At 32.9% G+C, this 16,152-nt stretch overlaps 1 protein-coding gene across 1 annotated transcript; it reads right to left on the bottom strand.

The window, feature by feature from the left end:
* Positions 1 to 12,854: 12,854 nt before the first annotated feature.
* LOC132721106 (complement C1q-like protein 4) lies at positions 12,855 to 15,366 on the bottom strand. Its single transcript, XM_060705360.1, has 2 exons — positions 15,302 to 15,366; positions 12,855 to 13,356 (listed from the first exon to the last, which is right to left on the bottom strand). Exons 1-2 carry the CDS (start codon positions 15,364 to 15,366, stop codon positions 12,855 to 12,857), a joined length of 567 nt encoding a protein of 188 aa, XP_060561343.1.
* Between the last annotated feature and the right edge of the window lie 786 nt (positions 15,367 to 16,152).

Genomic DNA, 16,152 nt, shown 5'->3' with positions numbered 1-16,152 from the left:
ATTTTGTTAAATTTGAAAATAAGCTTATGAAAACAGCACAGGTAGGATTGGCTATTATGAACACATTGTTAGTTTGCATGTCATTTAAAAAGCATTATAGTTTAGCCATAGTGTGAATTCTATAGAATCTGAATTGTTTTATTGTAAATATTTTCTAAAATTGTTTAAAAAAAAATAGTGTTAGTGATAATTACCCTTTAAGTGCTTTGATTATGATACAGACAGGCCTATGCCAGCAGTAGAGAATGGTGAGTCTTCATGTGTATACTGTATTCATCAACAAGTCTCTAATTCCTCGCTGATACATCTTGCTAACCAGTTTCTTACTTATAATACTCATCACAAATACTTTGAATCCTCTCTTATTTACTGTAATATTTAAATTCCTTTTTTAGCTCACCTGTCACAAAGTGACAGGGTGAGCTTTTGTGATCGCTTTTCGTCCGGCGTCCGTCCGTCGTCTGTCCGTCGTCCGTCCGTCCGTAAACTTTTGCTTTAAATGACATCTCCTCATAAACCACTGAGCCAATTTCATCCAAACTTCACAGGAATGTTCCTTTGGTGGTCACCTTTAAAAATTGTTCAAAGAATTTAATTCCATGCAGAACTCTGGTTGCCATGGCAACCAAAAGAAAAATCTTTAAATATCTTCTTTTATATCTTCTTTTAAAAAAAACCATAAGTGCTAGAGCTAAGATATTGGGGCATGAAACATCTTCTAGTGAGTGTCTACCAAGTTTTTCAAATAAAAAGCCCTGGGGTCAAAAATTGGCCCCGCCCCTGGGGGGTCATTGATTTTTCCCTATATGCATATAGTAAAAACTTAAAAAAATCTTCTTTTAAAAGTACCGTAAGAGCTAGAGCTTAGATATTTGGCATGAAACATCTTCTAGTGAATGTCTACCAAGTTTGTTTCAAATAAAAGCCCTGGGGTCAAAATTGGTCATTGATTTTCCCTATATGCATATAGTAAAAACTTAAAAAATCTTCTTTTAAAGAACCCAAAGAGCTAGAGCTAAGATATTAAGCATGAAACATCTTCTAGTGAGTGTCTACCAAGTTTGTTCAAATTAAAGCCCTGGGGTCAAAATTGGCCCCGCCCCGGGGGTCATTGATTTGCCCTATATGCATATAGTAAAAACTTAAAAAATCTTCTTTTAAAGAACCATAAGAGCTAGAGCTTAGATATTTGGCATGAAACATTTTCTAGTGAATGTCTACCAAGTTTGTTCAAATAAAAGCCCCGGGGTCAAAATTGACCCCGCCCCAGGGGGTCATAGATTTTCCCTATATGCATATAGTAAAAACTTAAAAAATCTTCTTTTAAAGAACCCAAAGAGCTAGAGCTTAGATATTTGGCATGAAACATCTTCTAATGAGTGTCTACCAAGTTTGTTCAAATAAAAGCCCTGGGGTCAAAATTGGCCCCGCCCCAGGGGATCATTGATTTTCCCTATATGCATATAGTAAAAACTTAAAAAATCTTCTTTTAAAGAACTCAAAGAGCTAGAGCTAAGATATTTAGTATGAAAAATGTTCTAATGGGTGTCTACCAAGTATGTTCAAATAATAGCCCTGGGGTCAAAACTGGCCCCGCCCGGGGGGGTCATTGATTTTCCTTATATGTGTATAGCAAAAACTTAAAAATCTTCTTTGGAAAAACCCAAATAGCTAGAGTTTAGATATTAAGCATGAAACATCTTTAAGTAAATATCTACAAAGTTTGTTGAAATAAACGCCCGGGGGTCAAAACTGGCCCTGCCCCAGGGGTGTCATTGTTTTTAACTATATGTGTATAGTAAAAACTTAAAAAATCTTCTTTTAAAAAAGCCAATGAGCTAGAACTTAGATGTTTAGCATGAAACATCTTCTTATGGGTGTCTACCAAGTCTGTTCAAATAAACAAATAAAAGCCCTTGGGTAAAAATTGGCCCGGGGGTGGGGGGGACTATATACAGGTGAGCGACCTCAGGGCCATCATGGCCCTCTTGTTATTCATTATATAAGCTGTAATTTCTTACTAAGTCATATTCATCTCAAAGGCATAAAATATTCCTAGACATACTTATTTTATCACTATACAGTCCTATACATCCATAAAACTTAATTATCTCCTATTGGACATCTTAAATAATTATGTATTAAATTCCTCTATTTTTGATCAATGATACATAAATTCCTCACTTATTCACACTTGAAACTTAAATTCTTCTGGTGAGTGTCTACCAAGTTTATTCAAATAAGGGCCCTGGTGTTAAAATTGGCCCCGACCCGGGGTAATTGGATTTCCTTATATGTATATAGTTAAAACTTAAAAAATCTTTAAAAAAAAGCCAAAAAGCTAGAGTTAAGATACTAAGCTTGAAATATCTTCTAGTGAGTGTCTACCAAGTTTTTTCAAATAAAAGCCCTTGGGTCAAAATTGGCCCCGCCCAGTGGTGGGGGGGTCATTGTTTTTCCCTATATATGTTTAGCAAAAACTTTAAAAAAAATCTTCTTTTTAAAACCCCAAACAGCTAAAGCATAGATATTTATCATGAAATGTCCTCTAATTGTTGTCAGACAAGTTTGTTCAAATAAAAGCCTCTGGGTTAAAATTGGCCCCTCCCTGGGGGCCTAAATACAGGTGAGCAAATTCAGGGCCATCATGGCCCTCTTGTTCTAAGAGAAATTAAGAGGTTTTGCTTCCGTCTGGTTGTCATTCCTGTTGCTGTCCAGAAACTTTAACGTTGGCCATTATTTTATTTATTTTTTATTTCTGAATGGTCTGTCCTACTTTGACACAACAACCCTTTGGACAAGACATTTTAGTAAAGCAGAGTGAACTTGATCTTGACTCATAAATGACCTTGACATTCAAGGTCAAATGTTTGCATTTTGCTTGATTTTAGGCCGTGTTGCACAGGTGAAAACCCGGGTTATAGTATGGTGAATGTCGGGTGATGGACAGGCAGGCAGGCGGACGGGGAAAAATTTTTGTAACAGTTTTCTCAGCAACTACTCATCACAGCCTCTTAATATTTGGCATGCAGCATTAACATGTGGTCCCATACCTTGTGATTCAATTTCAGGTCAGTTGCTCACCCACTTCTTGTTTACTGAATTAGTTAAATTTTCGACATTTAATCAATGATCAATGCTAAATTTTTTTCATTACATCACAATCTCATGATATTTGGTATACAAATGCAACTCGGCCTTTTCTGTCTTTGACCCACTTTCGATTTAAGGTACAGTCAAGAAAGCCTTAGCGATCCCCTGATTTCAACCACATACTGTCTTATCCGACCTTGTTTCAGTCCTCCCAATGTATTTTCCTATATAAATTGTCTGAATTATATGACTCCCTGTCATATGTGACAAGCGACCTTAATTGTCTGGTCCCAATGCATTGGTTTGTTTGATTTAAACGACTTTCACACCAATTAATTGCCCGTTAATCAGATAGATAATACCTGTTTTAACACCCAGAGGGCCAAAATGATGAAGTCCAATTATAATCCAGTAAACAAACTAGATACACATCTATGTCTCAATTACACAGTTGATGTGTTTACAGTTATCAAGTGACGTAGCGTCTACTGCCAAATATGGTAAGCATGATGCAATCAATGTGTGTGTAATAGACATAATGACCTGAGCAAACTGGATAAATGCAGAATATAAATTACAATAACTTGTGTGTATGCACAGGTGAACTTAAAAATATGTTTCCTCTTTCTGCTCTGTCATTATTGTCTCAAGAATTGAAAGTTTCCTTTCCAATTTTGCAAGTCCCTTCTCAACTTCAAGTTTTCCCTCTTTTCTTGGGTCATCTGTGTTTCAAGATCAGAATGTTTCTTTTTCAGTTCTGTGTGTTCCTTTTAAGCTTCAAGTTTTCCCTCTTTTCTTTTGCCATCTGTGTTTCAAGTTCAGTAAGTTTCTTTTTTAATGTAGCATGTTCCATTTCAGCTTCAAATTTTCCCATCTTTTCTTGGGACACCTGTGTTTCAAGTTTAGTAAGTTACTTTTTCAATTCCGTGTGTGACTTTCAAGCTTCAAGCTTTCCCTTCTTTTCTTTATAGACATTTGTTTTTCAAGTCCTAAGTTTCTTTTTCAATTGAGCATGTTCCATTTTAGCTTCAAATTTTCCCTTCTTTTTTTTGAGATACATGTATCTGTGTTTTAAGTTTCCTTTCCAATTTGAAAATATATATATATATATATATAAAGGTTTTGGGAAATGCAGAATATAAATTACAATAATTTGTGTGTGGGTCAAAAGGTGAACTAAGAAATATGTTTCCTATTTCTGCTCTGTCATTATTGTCTCAAGAATTGAAAGTTTCCTTTCCAATTTGGCAAGTCTCTTCTCAGCTTCAAGTTTTTCCTCCTTTTCTTGGGTCATCTGTGTTTCAAGTTCAGAAAGTTTCCTTTTCAGTTCTGTGTGTTCCTTTTAAGCTTCAAATTTTCCCTCCTTTTCGTTGGGTCATCTGTGTTTCAAGTTCAGAAAGTTTCTTTTTTCAGGTGTGTGTGTTCCTTTTAAGCTTTCCTTCCTATTCTTTGGATATCTGTGTTTCAAGTTCAGAAGTTTCTTTTTCAATGTAGCATGTTCAATTTTAGTTTCAAATTTTCCCTCCTTTTCTTTAGGCTTTCAGTTCTGTGAGCCTTTTCTTCAGTTGTCTTTGATCTAATTCAAATTTAAATTTTCCCTTAGAAACCTTATTACCATTGGGTGACGGATTGTCTGCCATTACAAAAGCTCTGTGTTTAAGTGAGCTAAAAAAAGGTGGAGAACATGGCCCCTGATTGTGATGGCTCTTGTTGAAAACCTGGTCTCTTTGCATTGCCATATTTCTGGTTTTATTTTACCTGGAAAGCTTGCTCTTTCAATAAGTTTACCAGATTTTATACTGTTTGCTGCTTCATATTAACATTCAGTAAATGTAAAATAGAGAAAAACAGAATCCCTAAAGAAGGTCCAACACAACACAATTGAAAATGTTGCAGGCTCGGTTTGATTGAGCCTGTTCATGGACGGTATTGGAAAGTGCAAGTTACCGTCCACGCCCCCTAGCACCGGCTTAAGCAGAATTCAACATTTAACACGAACATGGTGAAATTTTGAATTTAGAAACATCCGCAGATGTGTTCATACGGGGGTTATCATGGAACCTTCAATGTGACACAGTAGTGCCATTCCATGAAAAGCGGTGTATGGTCCCCAAGTAAAAGAATGCTTTTGCCCTAAACGAGAAAACAATGGGCGGAACTAAATAAAATGGAATTTTGAAAGGGGATCTGAGGTTATGAAGCCTGCATATCACAGATAAGACGTCAAAAGACAAATTTAAAAAGCAGGCAACATATCCTAAGGGTGATTATACAGTATTCAAGTAGGAATACTGGAACCACCCAAGATGAAAATGTCCAAATAGATGAAACTTAAAGTACCACATAACATGTAAACACAACAACAATGTCGTGCTGAACGATCTTCAAGGATCGAAAATATAACATCATTGATTAAATGTACGGGGAGACTTTTTACAGCCGCCACACGGCACAAATAACACGAATGTGACAATAAAATAGAGAAAAACAGAATCCCTAAAGAAGGTCCAACACAACACAATTTAAACTTTCATTTAAAATAAACAAGCTCATTTGTAAAGCTTGGCAAGTCCATTACACAATATGAGCAGCAAAAAGTTCAGAATGTTTAAGATACTATACTCACTTGTGTTTCCATATATTGATTCATTGGATTAAAAAATATTAGGCCAAAACCCATGCAAGAGTATCTAGTTTATTTTATATAGTGTGTCTTCACATTAGTAGGAAGCTTAGTCCAGAGATGTAGGTTAACTATTCTAGCTACCTTACGGAATGCTGGTGAACCCGCATGGTGTCTGTGTGAAGATTAATGCAAAAACAATGGTAAAGAGGGTTTTTCCCCACCATTAAAGTTGGCTAGTCTTAGTGTGACTTGAACAGTTTCTATGTGATTTAAAAACTGAAACACATGGACATTGATACAGGAAAATGGGTGTTGTAAATACAGGGCAAATTGTAAGCACTGTTTCCATAAAAAAACTTTTTCATCCAATTCATGCATAATATTGTTTTTAATCAAAAAGGCAAAATTAATCATTCATTTATATTTTACGGTTTATGACACATACAAAACCCAGTTCTATTGTACTAAAATATGTAAAACTTTAATAGCAACCAATTCTATTTTCTTCATTGAAGTAGGTTCCATAGAGACATAAATTTAAAGGTCATGTAACTCAATTTTTTTCATGGTTTTATATCATAAATATGATGCTCAAATGATTATTTATCAATATTGTAAGTGCCAAAATACATTATTTGTAAAGATATTACCGAATTAACATTTCATGTAGATAAAGGGAGGTAATTAGAAATTTGTTTTCGATAAAGTCTAAGCCAAATTTTTCAATAAGAAATGAATGCATATATTTTAATGATTAATTAAAATGCGTATAAACATTTGCAGTACATATGAAACATAAATTTGGATGTTTGGAAATTGTTTTAGAAGAATAATTATATACATTTATTAATTTTCAGCAAGTGTTGTTACATCATGAATTACAACATACAGGGTCTTGAAATGTTTATGTTTTAGATGCATGTAGTATCTGATCTTTTTAAGTTGTAACATGATCTTGAAAACTATTTGATAAATACAGTACATATCACTGGCCTTTGAGTATCTTTGTTTTTAAGTCCCAGAAGGGTCATACTCTATCTAGTTAGTCATCAAGTTGGCTAACACAGAATCTTAAGTTATATCTAGGTAAGTAGAGGGTTTATAAAGACATGAAATGACAAACTTGTTGGTGCCTGTCTGTATCATTAGAGATTTATATACCGGTATACTGTATAGGGCTAATGTCTTGATAATGATATACATTGTATCATTGATATATTCAAAATTTGCTTTGATTTTTACAATTCAGAATATTGATACAAAATTAAAACCCTTTTTCTCCCCGTCTTGTTTAAACATCTATCTTGTTGGAAGTGAGGAGTCACTTCTCACCATTTTCTTGGCTATTGATATATTTTTGATGATTAAATAAGCATGTATAATACATGATTACAGTTTATAACATGTATTTGAATTAATTTCACAGTACCAGCTATGTAGTTTGATATATGTCAATTTATTGCCGATACTTTGTTTTTGGGTTTGTACATCCTGAGCATGAGACTTCCAAGTTAGGGAAAGGGTCAATTTCATTATATTTTTAGTAATAAAAAATTATTATAAATCTTTAAAAAAAATTTATTCATGCAATTTTTTCCTGTATTTTTTCACCACCATGTGCTTATGTTTTGTGATCATGATGTATGCATTTCAATAATTATTTTAACAGAATCTTTTTTAAAGCTGATGATTGGATTTTGACCTTGGGCGATCCCCTATCAAAGTTATTGGAATGATTTGGGATGGTTAATTAAGTAGGTCACAAACAGGTTTAGAAAATCAAATTTCAAAAAGGTCAAAAGTTAAGGTCACTGTTGCCTTGTTCATTAAAAACTTTTCCAGTGTAACTTGAGAAAACCATTTGCCTACATTCTTTAGAGTTGTATTTAGAATGGTCAGGAGATGACCCATATTGGTTTTGAGGTTAGTTGGCAAGGTCACATTTGCCTTGACCATTAAACGCTTGTCCAACCAGTACTGAGACAATGTTTCTGCCTAGAGTCCAAGATTTAGTGCAAAGGTAGATCATGATATTGAGAGGACCAATAACTAGAGAATGCTTTGGCTTACAGATTTAAGATTTGTTGTACACGCTTGTCTTCACTCTTGACAAGCTAGTACATAATCCCTATCAACTTTGATGCCAGTCAGTCAAACTTCAAAGTGGGTTTTTACTAAAAACCAACCAATAATAACAACAGAATACTTTAGCCCATAGTCATTAGATTCAGTTTGTTGAGAATGCTTTGGCCTATATTCATAAGACTTGATGTGCATGTTTGTCATGACCAGTAGATCACCCCAATCTGTTTTTAGGTCAGACATCAAAGGTCAACTATAAAGCCTTGACCATAAAAAAATTGTCATACCAATCACATGAAAAAGGTTTGGCATTCAGTCCGAAGTTTAGTTTTGAGGTTAGTCATGATTAGTAGATGACCCCTGTTGACTTTGTGATCGGTAGGTCAACATCACTATTATTGTTTAAATAATAAACTTTAGAATGCTTTGGCCTACACTAGAACTGTGAACAATCTAGCTTTTCCTTGCTGTTATATTTGTGATACATGATCAGATGTTGTGAGCTTTATTCCCAGGACAGTATATCCTGTTAACTTTAATTACAGCATTTCACTCCTACACCATTCTGTTCTGGGCTGAATGCTTTGGGGCCAATGACCCCATACTTACTATTTTGAATGCCGTTTGTCTTGTAGCTTACAATTGTTTGTTCTGTATCTAAAATCAATCTATTGTCATATAAATATCAATATATTGTCATGATTTGTTAATTTTACATTAACACCGTTATATTTTGTGCATCTTATCTAGTCATTTGTTGATTTTATGCTTGTTTTTATAAATACACACATTGCTAAAGACATGCTCCTCTTGTTATTTTTATTGCCCTATGAGAATATGAAAGAGAATATGAAGTGAAAATTAAAAAAAATACTGTACATATTGACAGGTCACATACCTTACACAAAGATACATTGATGCACATGATAGGAGTATAGATTAGTCCCCCCACCCCGACAACTAAAACAGAACATCAACTACAACTTATTCACCCACACAAGCACGCAAACGGGAAAATAAGTCTGGAGAAAACGTGTAAATTACAAACAAAACTGTATTCGTCTGCTATATACCAAATTTAAACAAAAACATTTTATCTAATAATAAGTGCTTCAGTGTTTTCTTATTAGGAGAGGGAAGTTTTGTTTTGTAGCATATTGTTTCCAGACAAAAACACAACATTCCGGAAATAACTATACATTCATTTTGTAATTGTAGAAGTTTTAGGAATGCATTAAAATCTTCATCAGCATTATTTATTATTAGGTGAATAAATTATAGTCGCTAACAACGATTTGTGCGTGTTTGTGTGTAATTTCAAACAACATTTTACAATCACTTTGAACTTTGAACTTTTATTTTCAAATTCTAGGCCTCTGAGAGGCATCAGAATACAACATATTAAACATGAACAAATGACGTAATACAAATTTGCTATATAACATGAACAAATGACATGATACAAATTTGCTATGACTAGATAAACAGAAAATTATCATATCAGACTAAATTTGAGAAATATCAGACAAAATTTGAGCAATATCAGACACTGAGCCATTTCTAACACATAGGAAAATTTGCTATATAACATGAACAAATGACCTGATACAAATTTGCTATGACTAGATAAACAGAAAATTATCATATCAGACTAAATTTGAGCAATATCAGACAAAATTTGAGCAATATCAGACACTGAGCCATTCCTAACACATAGGTGATAAAAATACATGTTAGCCTTAAGAAACATAATATTATACTACACAATACTATTTACTATCAAAATGTATACATATATTACACAACCTCGTTTATCATTTGAAAACATGCATTACTTTCCTGCAATAAACAGCAAGTTTAACAAGCTCGTTTTTGTCTGTACTATTCATTAGCAATGAATATTTCAAAGTATTAGGATTACTAGTATATCTTACTGAAATATATTTACGACGCTCCTGCTTAAAAAAGTCACACACAAACAGGTAATGAAATTCATCCCCTAAAGAGTTTGTATTACATAAATGACATGTTCTTTCATCTCTCGGGATTACCAAAGAATCTCCCCTTTTCTATAGGTAATCTATGGTTCGTACATCTGAACTTTAAAATAGCATTAGACAAATGGTAAGGCAAAGTATCTAGATAATTTTCAAAAACAAAGGAATCTTTGTACATTCTGTAATTAAGGCTTTTACTGGACTCAGCCACAAAACTATGCCATTGTTGTAAATATTGATCTCTCAATCTAGTTTTAACAATGTTCTTGAACAATTCAACTTGCGATCCCTAAAACGCAGCATTGCTAGTGAGCGTTTGACATTTCAAAACAGTGTTTTTTATGAATTTGTTCTTATCTTTTTGATCACTAAAACCCCATGTTTCACCTAAATAATTTATGATTTGGTATTCAAATGTATTGATTTGACTTTCATCGTAACTTGAAATGAATGATGACCTTCAGAACTTTAAATTCTTGATGACCTAGTTAAATATTTTGCAATATGAGTAGTTTCCTCTTCGTATTGTGTGTCTGTTATTACCACTTTTTGAATATTTTTATTTTATCAAGTATTCATTTAACAAAACATGTTTTGAGATGATGATTTTAAAAGAAAGTCTTCTGCAGTTTCCGGGAAAAAAATGATATCTTTTGCAAAAAGGAAAACAAAATAACTTGAACAACGAGAGCATTGAGCTATTGTTGCAATTGAAATGGTCAGTCACAACTCTTTTGTTGGTCAATGAAATTTATCTACTTTTTTTACAAAGGAATTTCAATAAAACGACAACAACAACAAATCAAAGCACAGAAGGCGCTGAATTTGTTTGGGTCAAGGTACAGGTTGTGAGATTATATGTATAGTGCCACCAATGCTTTCCAGCGTTTTAATTATAGTAAATTGGCTATAAGACTAATTGCAACACTGATATTCAATCCAATGTTTATTTGACTTAAACAATTTGAAAAAAAAAATGAGTTGCCTTTACTGGGATTTGAACTCCAGACCTCTCGCTTCCTAAGCGAGCGCGAAAACCCTTCAGCCACGGTGAATTTATATGTGAACGGCCTGAAGAAAACCATATTATTCTAAATTAGGGCTTGTAACGACTTTAACTGTTGTTTAACACAGATGTAAATAATCCTGGAGCTTACTATAAGCATGTATATTTATAAAGAATCAAAGGGCTGCAAGTTCTGTGGTATTTTGTGATCTTTGCAATCTAAATCGTACTGTATATCTGTATGTATTTTCCTGTATAAATTTATTTTTATGCATTATAATTCATTTTGCAAGGCACCAAAGTTTGATACATACGGAATTCTGCATAACTATGGTTGCATCAAAATATCATTTATGTTCATTTTTTACGACAGCTACACTTTATCCTTGCATATCATGGCTACTTCCTTAACAAAGACACTTAAAAAAGAATTAAAAAAGTTTCCTCGACTGGGATTTGAAATCCTGACCTCTCACTCACTAAGCGAGCGCGTTACCCCTGCACCACGGAGAAGTTATAGATACAATGTCTGAATAACATCAAGTCATTCTAAATTTAGAACTCGACAATTTTCATTGATAAAATCATATTCATCCGCGTAATTTGTGATTGTGCATTTATTGACAATTCTATAAGCCAACGCTATTTTCAAACTTTGAATGCGTTGTAATTTGTTGGATACTTGTAACAAAATAAAAATATTTCTTTCTTTAAAATCGCTAGTTTTAAGCTGTTCTGAGAACTACTTGTTGTTAGGTTTGTCGTAAACTTCTGTGTCAGAGATTGAATGTCCGCTTTGTATTTACTTATTTTCGATCAGAAAATACAATAAAACAATATTAGAAATCTTCGACCATTCGGGAATTATTTTGCTTGAAAATTAATGTGCCTGTCTTTGACCATCTTTACGCAGTGATCTCTCCTGAATTTTTCGGCGTTAGTGTACATATAAAGGGAAGTCACCGCTTCAAAAAAGTGGACTACTTTCGGCATTTGCAATTAACAACATTAGACTCTGAAATTTCGCTACCATTATTTGTTTGGTCTGACGACCCAAACAAATAAAAACCCATTACATTTTCATTGCTATACTTTGCTTTAAAACCCTCTGTATATGAGTAGTAATACATGTATAAATCACAATGGAAATGAGAGAATTGTGTTAATATTTAAGCTATTAAAATATATAGGGTATTAAATTTAGCTTTTTTGGGCAGTCATTTCCCTCTCAAAATATTTTCTTTGTCCCTAGTGTGTCGTAAATTTCCCTCTTATACCGAATTGATAAAAAAAACAAGCACAATTATTCAACCATTTGATATTGATCTATTTACAGCTTTGTTTAACAATATGTTATACACAATACAAACACATATACATGTATATTTATATACATAAAACATGCATTGCAACATTATTGATAATTATCTCCAGAAACTTTTAACACATTTACTGTCAAAGTCATAGTACACTTCCTGACAGTTTTTATATTAAACTCTTGAGGATTGTTTTATTTTTTATCCTATATGTCAACGTAAGTTTAGAGTTAGTGCGAAACTTTTGTCCCCAACCACTAAAATGATATTCACTTGAAGTACACTGTACATATTGTATGTCATTATCCAAGACACATAATTATAGCATATATTGTTACTCAATTATCCCCCTTGGTGAACTTAAAATATTTCTGAATAAGCTTTTGTAACGCAACCATTAAAACAAGTATAATATACTTTAAACATTAAACATGTCTTCATGACCATTATTAAATGACACTGTCCATTTCTAAAATGAAATTTTATTTCATTACAATGTTTTCATCTCTGCGCAGTAAGAAAACCATAACTGTATATCTCTGAGTCAATGAGAATAGGCCTAGTCGAGTGCACTGTCCTGTAACTTATATCTTATGTACACAGGAATAAATAATATATAATTTCAACTACAATCATATGACATGTGTCTACATCGAAACATCACTATTGATTGTAAGAGGTGAATATAGATGTATTTGTGTATTTATATAACAAATTAATAAATAGGTAAGAAATTAATCTTTATCTAAAAGCACAGCTGTAAAAGAATTCCAACCATGGTCCTGGCTTAAAAAAACAGATGAACCAGCTGCCCGCTGTACCCACACGGAATCACTTGTTTTCAAATGAACACTTAATGCCTTCGAACCACAGGCATGATAAGAGTTGTCACCAGTAAACACACGTCCAATCACATTATCATTGCCCATTATATTCAGAATCATCCATTGTCCGCCATCACCTAAGCATGCGGTAACGTGAAACATGTAAACCCCAGAAACAGGGGCGATAAATTTTCCAGTCTGGAAATTAAAAGCATTGCCAATGTTGGTAATTTCAACATCATACATGACTTTAGCTGTGCCGGCTACAGGAAGCGAGCCCGATATCCCGACGTGGGTAGACACCGCTAACTTTTTAGTAGAAGATTGTTCCAATTCACTTAATCTCTCTGAAAGCCTTACGTTTTCCTTTTGAAGATCAACTAATTGGTCCCATATTGTGTGTAGAAACCAGCTAAAACAGACAGAAAAACCAACTACTTAGACAAAAAAAAATTTCTCCATCCTGTTTACTTATAGACTATTAAACACAAACTTACTAAGTCCCCGTGTAAAGGTTAATTTTCACAAAATCTATGTAATCGTTATAATATATAATATAATCCCCGTTTCGCATTCATTCATTTACATAATATTTATTATGCTTGTATTAAATACAGTAATGTTATAGCTGAATTTGTGTATTCGTTGACATTAAGTTATATTAAATTACTATTATAATACATATAATGTAGCCGTTTAATCTTCCTGGGTAGTAAATTACATTTAAAAGCAATAATTTACCAAACTATTTAAATTATGTAAGTATTCGAACGGGAAAGTCATTCAGCCACTGTTTGTCATGTAATGTACTAGTAGACCATTTTGTCTTTTTTAAATACAAAATGCATCTACCACTACAATTATCAGTATTACTAGTAATATATTTTATCGTATTATCATATACGTTAAATTTTTGGCTGGAGATTGATAGAATATACAAGGGATATTGAAACAAGTTTATCACTGATAAACCCTTGATGACTTTAACAAAAAAGATTTTCTCGTGTTGTTCGTGCATGTACGCCTCCAGATGAGCCAAAATATTTCAAGAAAACATTGAGAAAATAATAAAAATATTTAAAGAAAAGTAAAAATATTCGCAATTAAAGACCTGATTTACATGTCATATGTGATTAACGACTGATTTTTCAGTAATTATAATCATATTTTTTGCAACAAAAACGCTGTAATGACTATTCCTTGTTCGCTTGACAATATTTTACTTTTTATTACATTTTTTTTCCATAAAAATAAACATAAATCTGTAGGCATGCTACATTAAGATATTTATGGAATTAATTATTATTAAAAACACCGACCTATTTTTATTTCATTTAAGTTAATCTGTCACTGCATATTTTTATAACATGTATACGTATATCACATGACGATGAAAATAAACCATATTTGTCTCCAGTTTGAAACCGGAAATATACGAATTATTAAATGAAAGTCAACAAACATGACAATATATTATATCTTTAAGAACTTCAAAAATACAACAGATTAACGAAGCCACAAAGTACGAAGAAATTTAAGATCCTTTGTTTTATTCATTGAAAACTATTTTTTCTGTAAAAGTGTGGTACTATCGAATTATATAAGATATGAAATTCCAGAACAACAAGTATAAGTATAGTATGTAAGTATATATTCCTATGGAAAATTCCCGTATGGAGTCGTTTTGAAATGTGTTCCATTTACATGGCTAAAGGTAAGATATATGTCATTTCAAGGAGAGGTAATGTATTAAGATGAAATATGATAAAGATATCAAAATAAATACAGTCAAATGAAATATAAGAACGTTTGGTCAGAAGTGTTCTCGCCTCTCGTCAGAATGTTTATTGACTTCTGTCAGAAATGATATTTATTGCATTTAGTCCTATTACCAAAAGTGTTTGTCTTTTTATAAAAGTATGGAAGGGTTTCTGTCTATTGTCAAAAGTGATTTTGCCTCATGTCTAAAGTATTTTTTTTTTTTTTTTTTTTTTTTTTTTTTTGGTTTTTTGGGGGGGTTGGAGGGGTGGGGGTGTGTTTATTTTGTCTCTTGTTATGTAGTCATTTGTTGACAAAAAATTGTTACCTAAATACACCACATTGTTAAAGAAATGCTTATCTTGTCCTTTTTATTGTTTTGAAAAATGACTATGACATATAGATAATGAAAATACTTGTATATGTTAAATAGGCTCTCAATTGCAAACTGATTGAGACACTTATCTCAACCGTAAAACTGGTAGAGGCACTTATCTCAACCGTACAACTGATAGAGGCAGTTACCTCAACCCTAGGTGATGTGCCATTCAGCCAAATTTTTAAACATGAAAACCCTCTTTACCTCTTCAAACTTTTACCTCATCCAACTACAGACATCCATCCCTTGTAAGATCCTAGAACATATCATTTTGAGCAACATCATGTCTCATTTCGACAACAACAATATACTGTCTGACTCCCAGCATGGCTTTCGACGCCGCCACGCCTGTGAATCACAGCTACACACCACTGTGAACAACCTTGTCAAAGGACTTGACAAGAATGAGCAAATCGACGCTATCCTACTCGATTTCAGCAAAGCATTCGACAAGGTCTCACATAGACAGGACTGATTTTAAGAAAATATGAATACTAGAGGCATTTTATAGTACAAGTAATATCTTGAGTGTTTTAACCTAATCTGGGTATTCTGAAGACGATGAGGGTGGATACCAAGAAAATAAAATTGACCTTCACCCTCAAATAACCAATTTAAAATGGCCGCTTAAAAAAAAACTAAAAAAGGTCATTAAAACTATGAAATACACAACTTTTAAAAATGGCCGCCGCTCACATTTAACAGAGCCATGTCTTATAAACTGTACATTCGCAGTAAGTAACAGAAATATGGATGGATGGTTGGACTTTTTGTCCTACAAAAATGGTTGATTTTTATTATTAAAATAAGCGATCATTAATATTTTTTAATAAAATGAATAATATCATCGCCATTTAACGTTGATTCTCGAACTTATTTTCAGCCCAAAACTTCTTGTATTTTATGAGAAATTCGACTTATACATACATGTACATAATAGAAGCTACAAGTTGGGAAATCAGATTTTAATATTAAAGTTAATATCAAGGAAATTTCGTTTTAACTTATTTTTAAGCATAAAATAAAAAGAAAATTGGTTTGTTTGTTGTGTCAGATGTAATTTTATTTCAT

Source organism: Ruditapes philippinarum, unplaced genomic scaffold, assembly GCF_026571515.1.
Source record: "Ruditapes philippinarum isolate M1 unplaced genomic scaffold, ASM2657151v2 ctg3333_1_1_1_1, whole genome shotgun sequence".
Classification (NCBI taxonomy): Eukaryota; Metazoa; Mollusca; class Bivalvia; order Venerida; family Veneridae; genus Ruditapes; species Ruditapes philippinarum.
The sequence above is the reverse complement of the archived record's forward strand: the minus strand, read 5'-3'. Positions and strand labels throughout refer to the sequence as shown.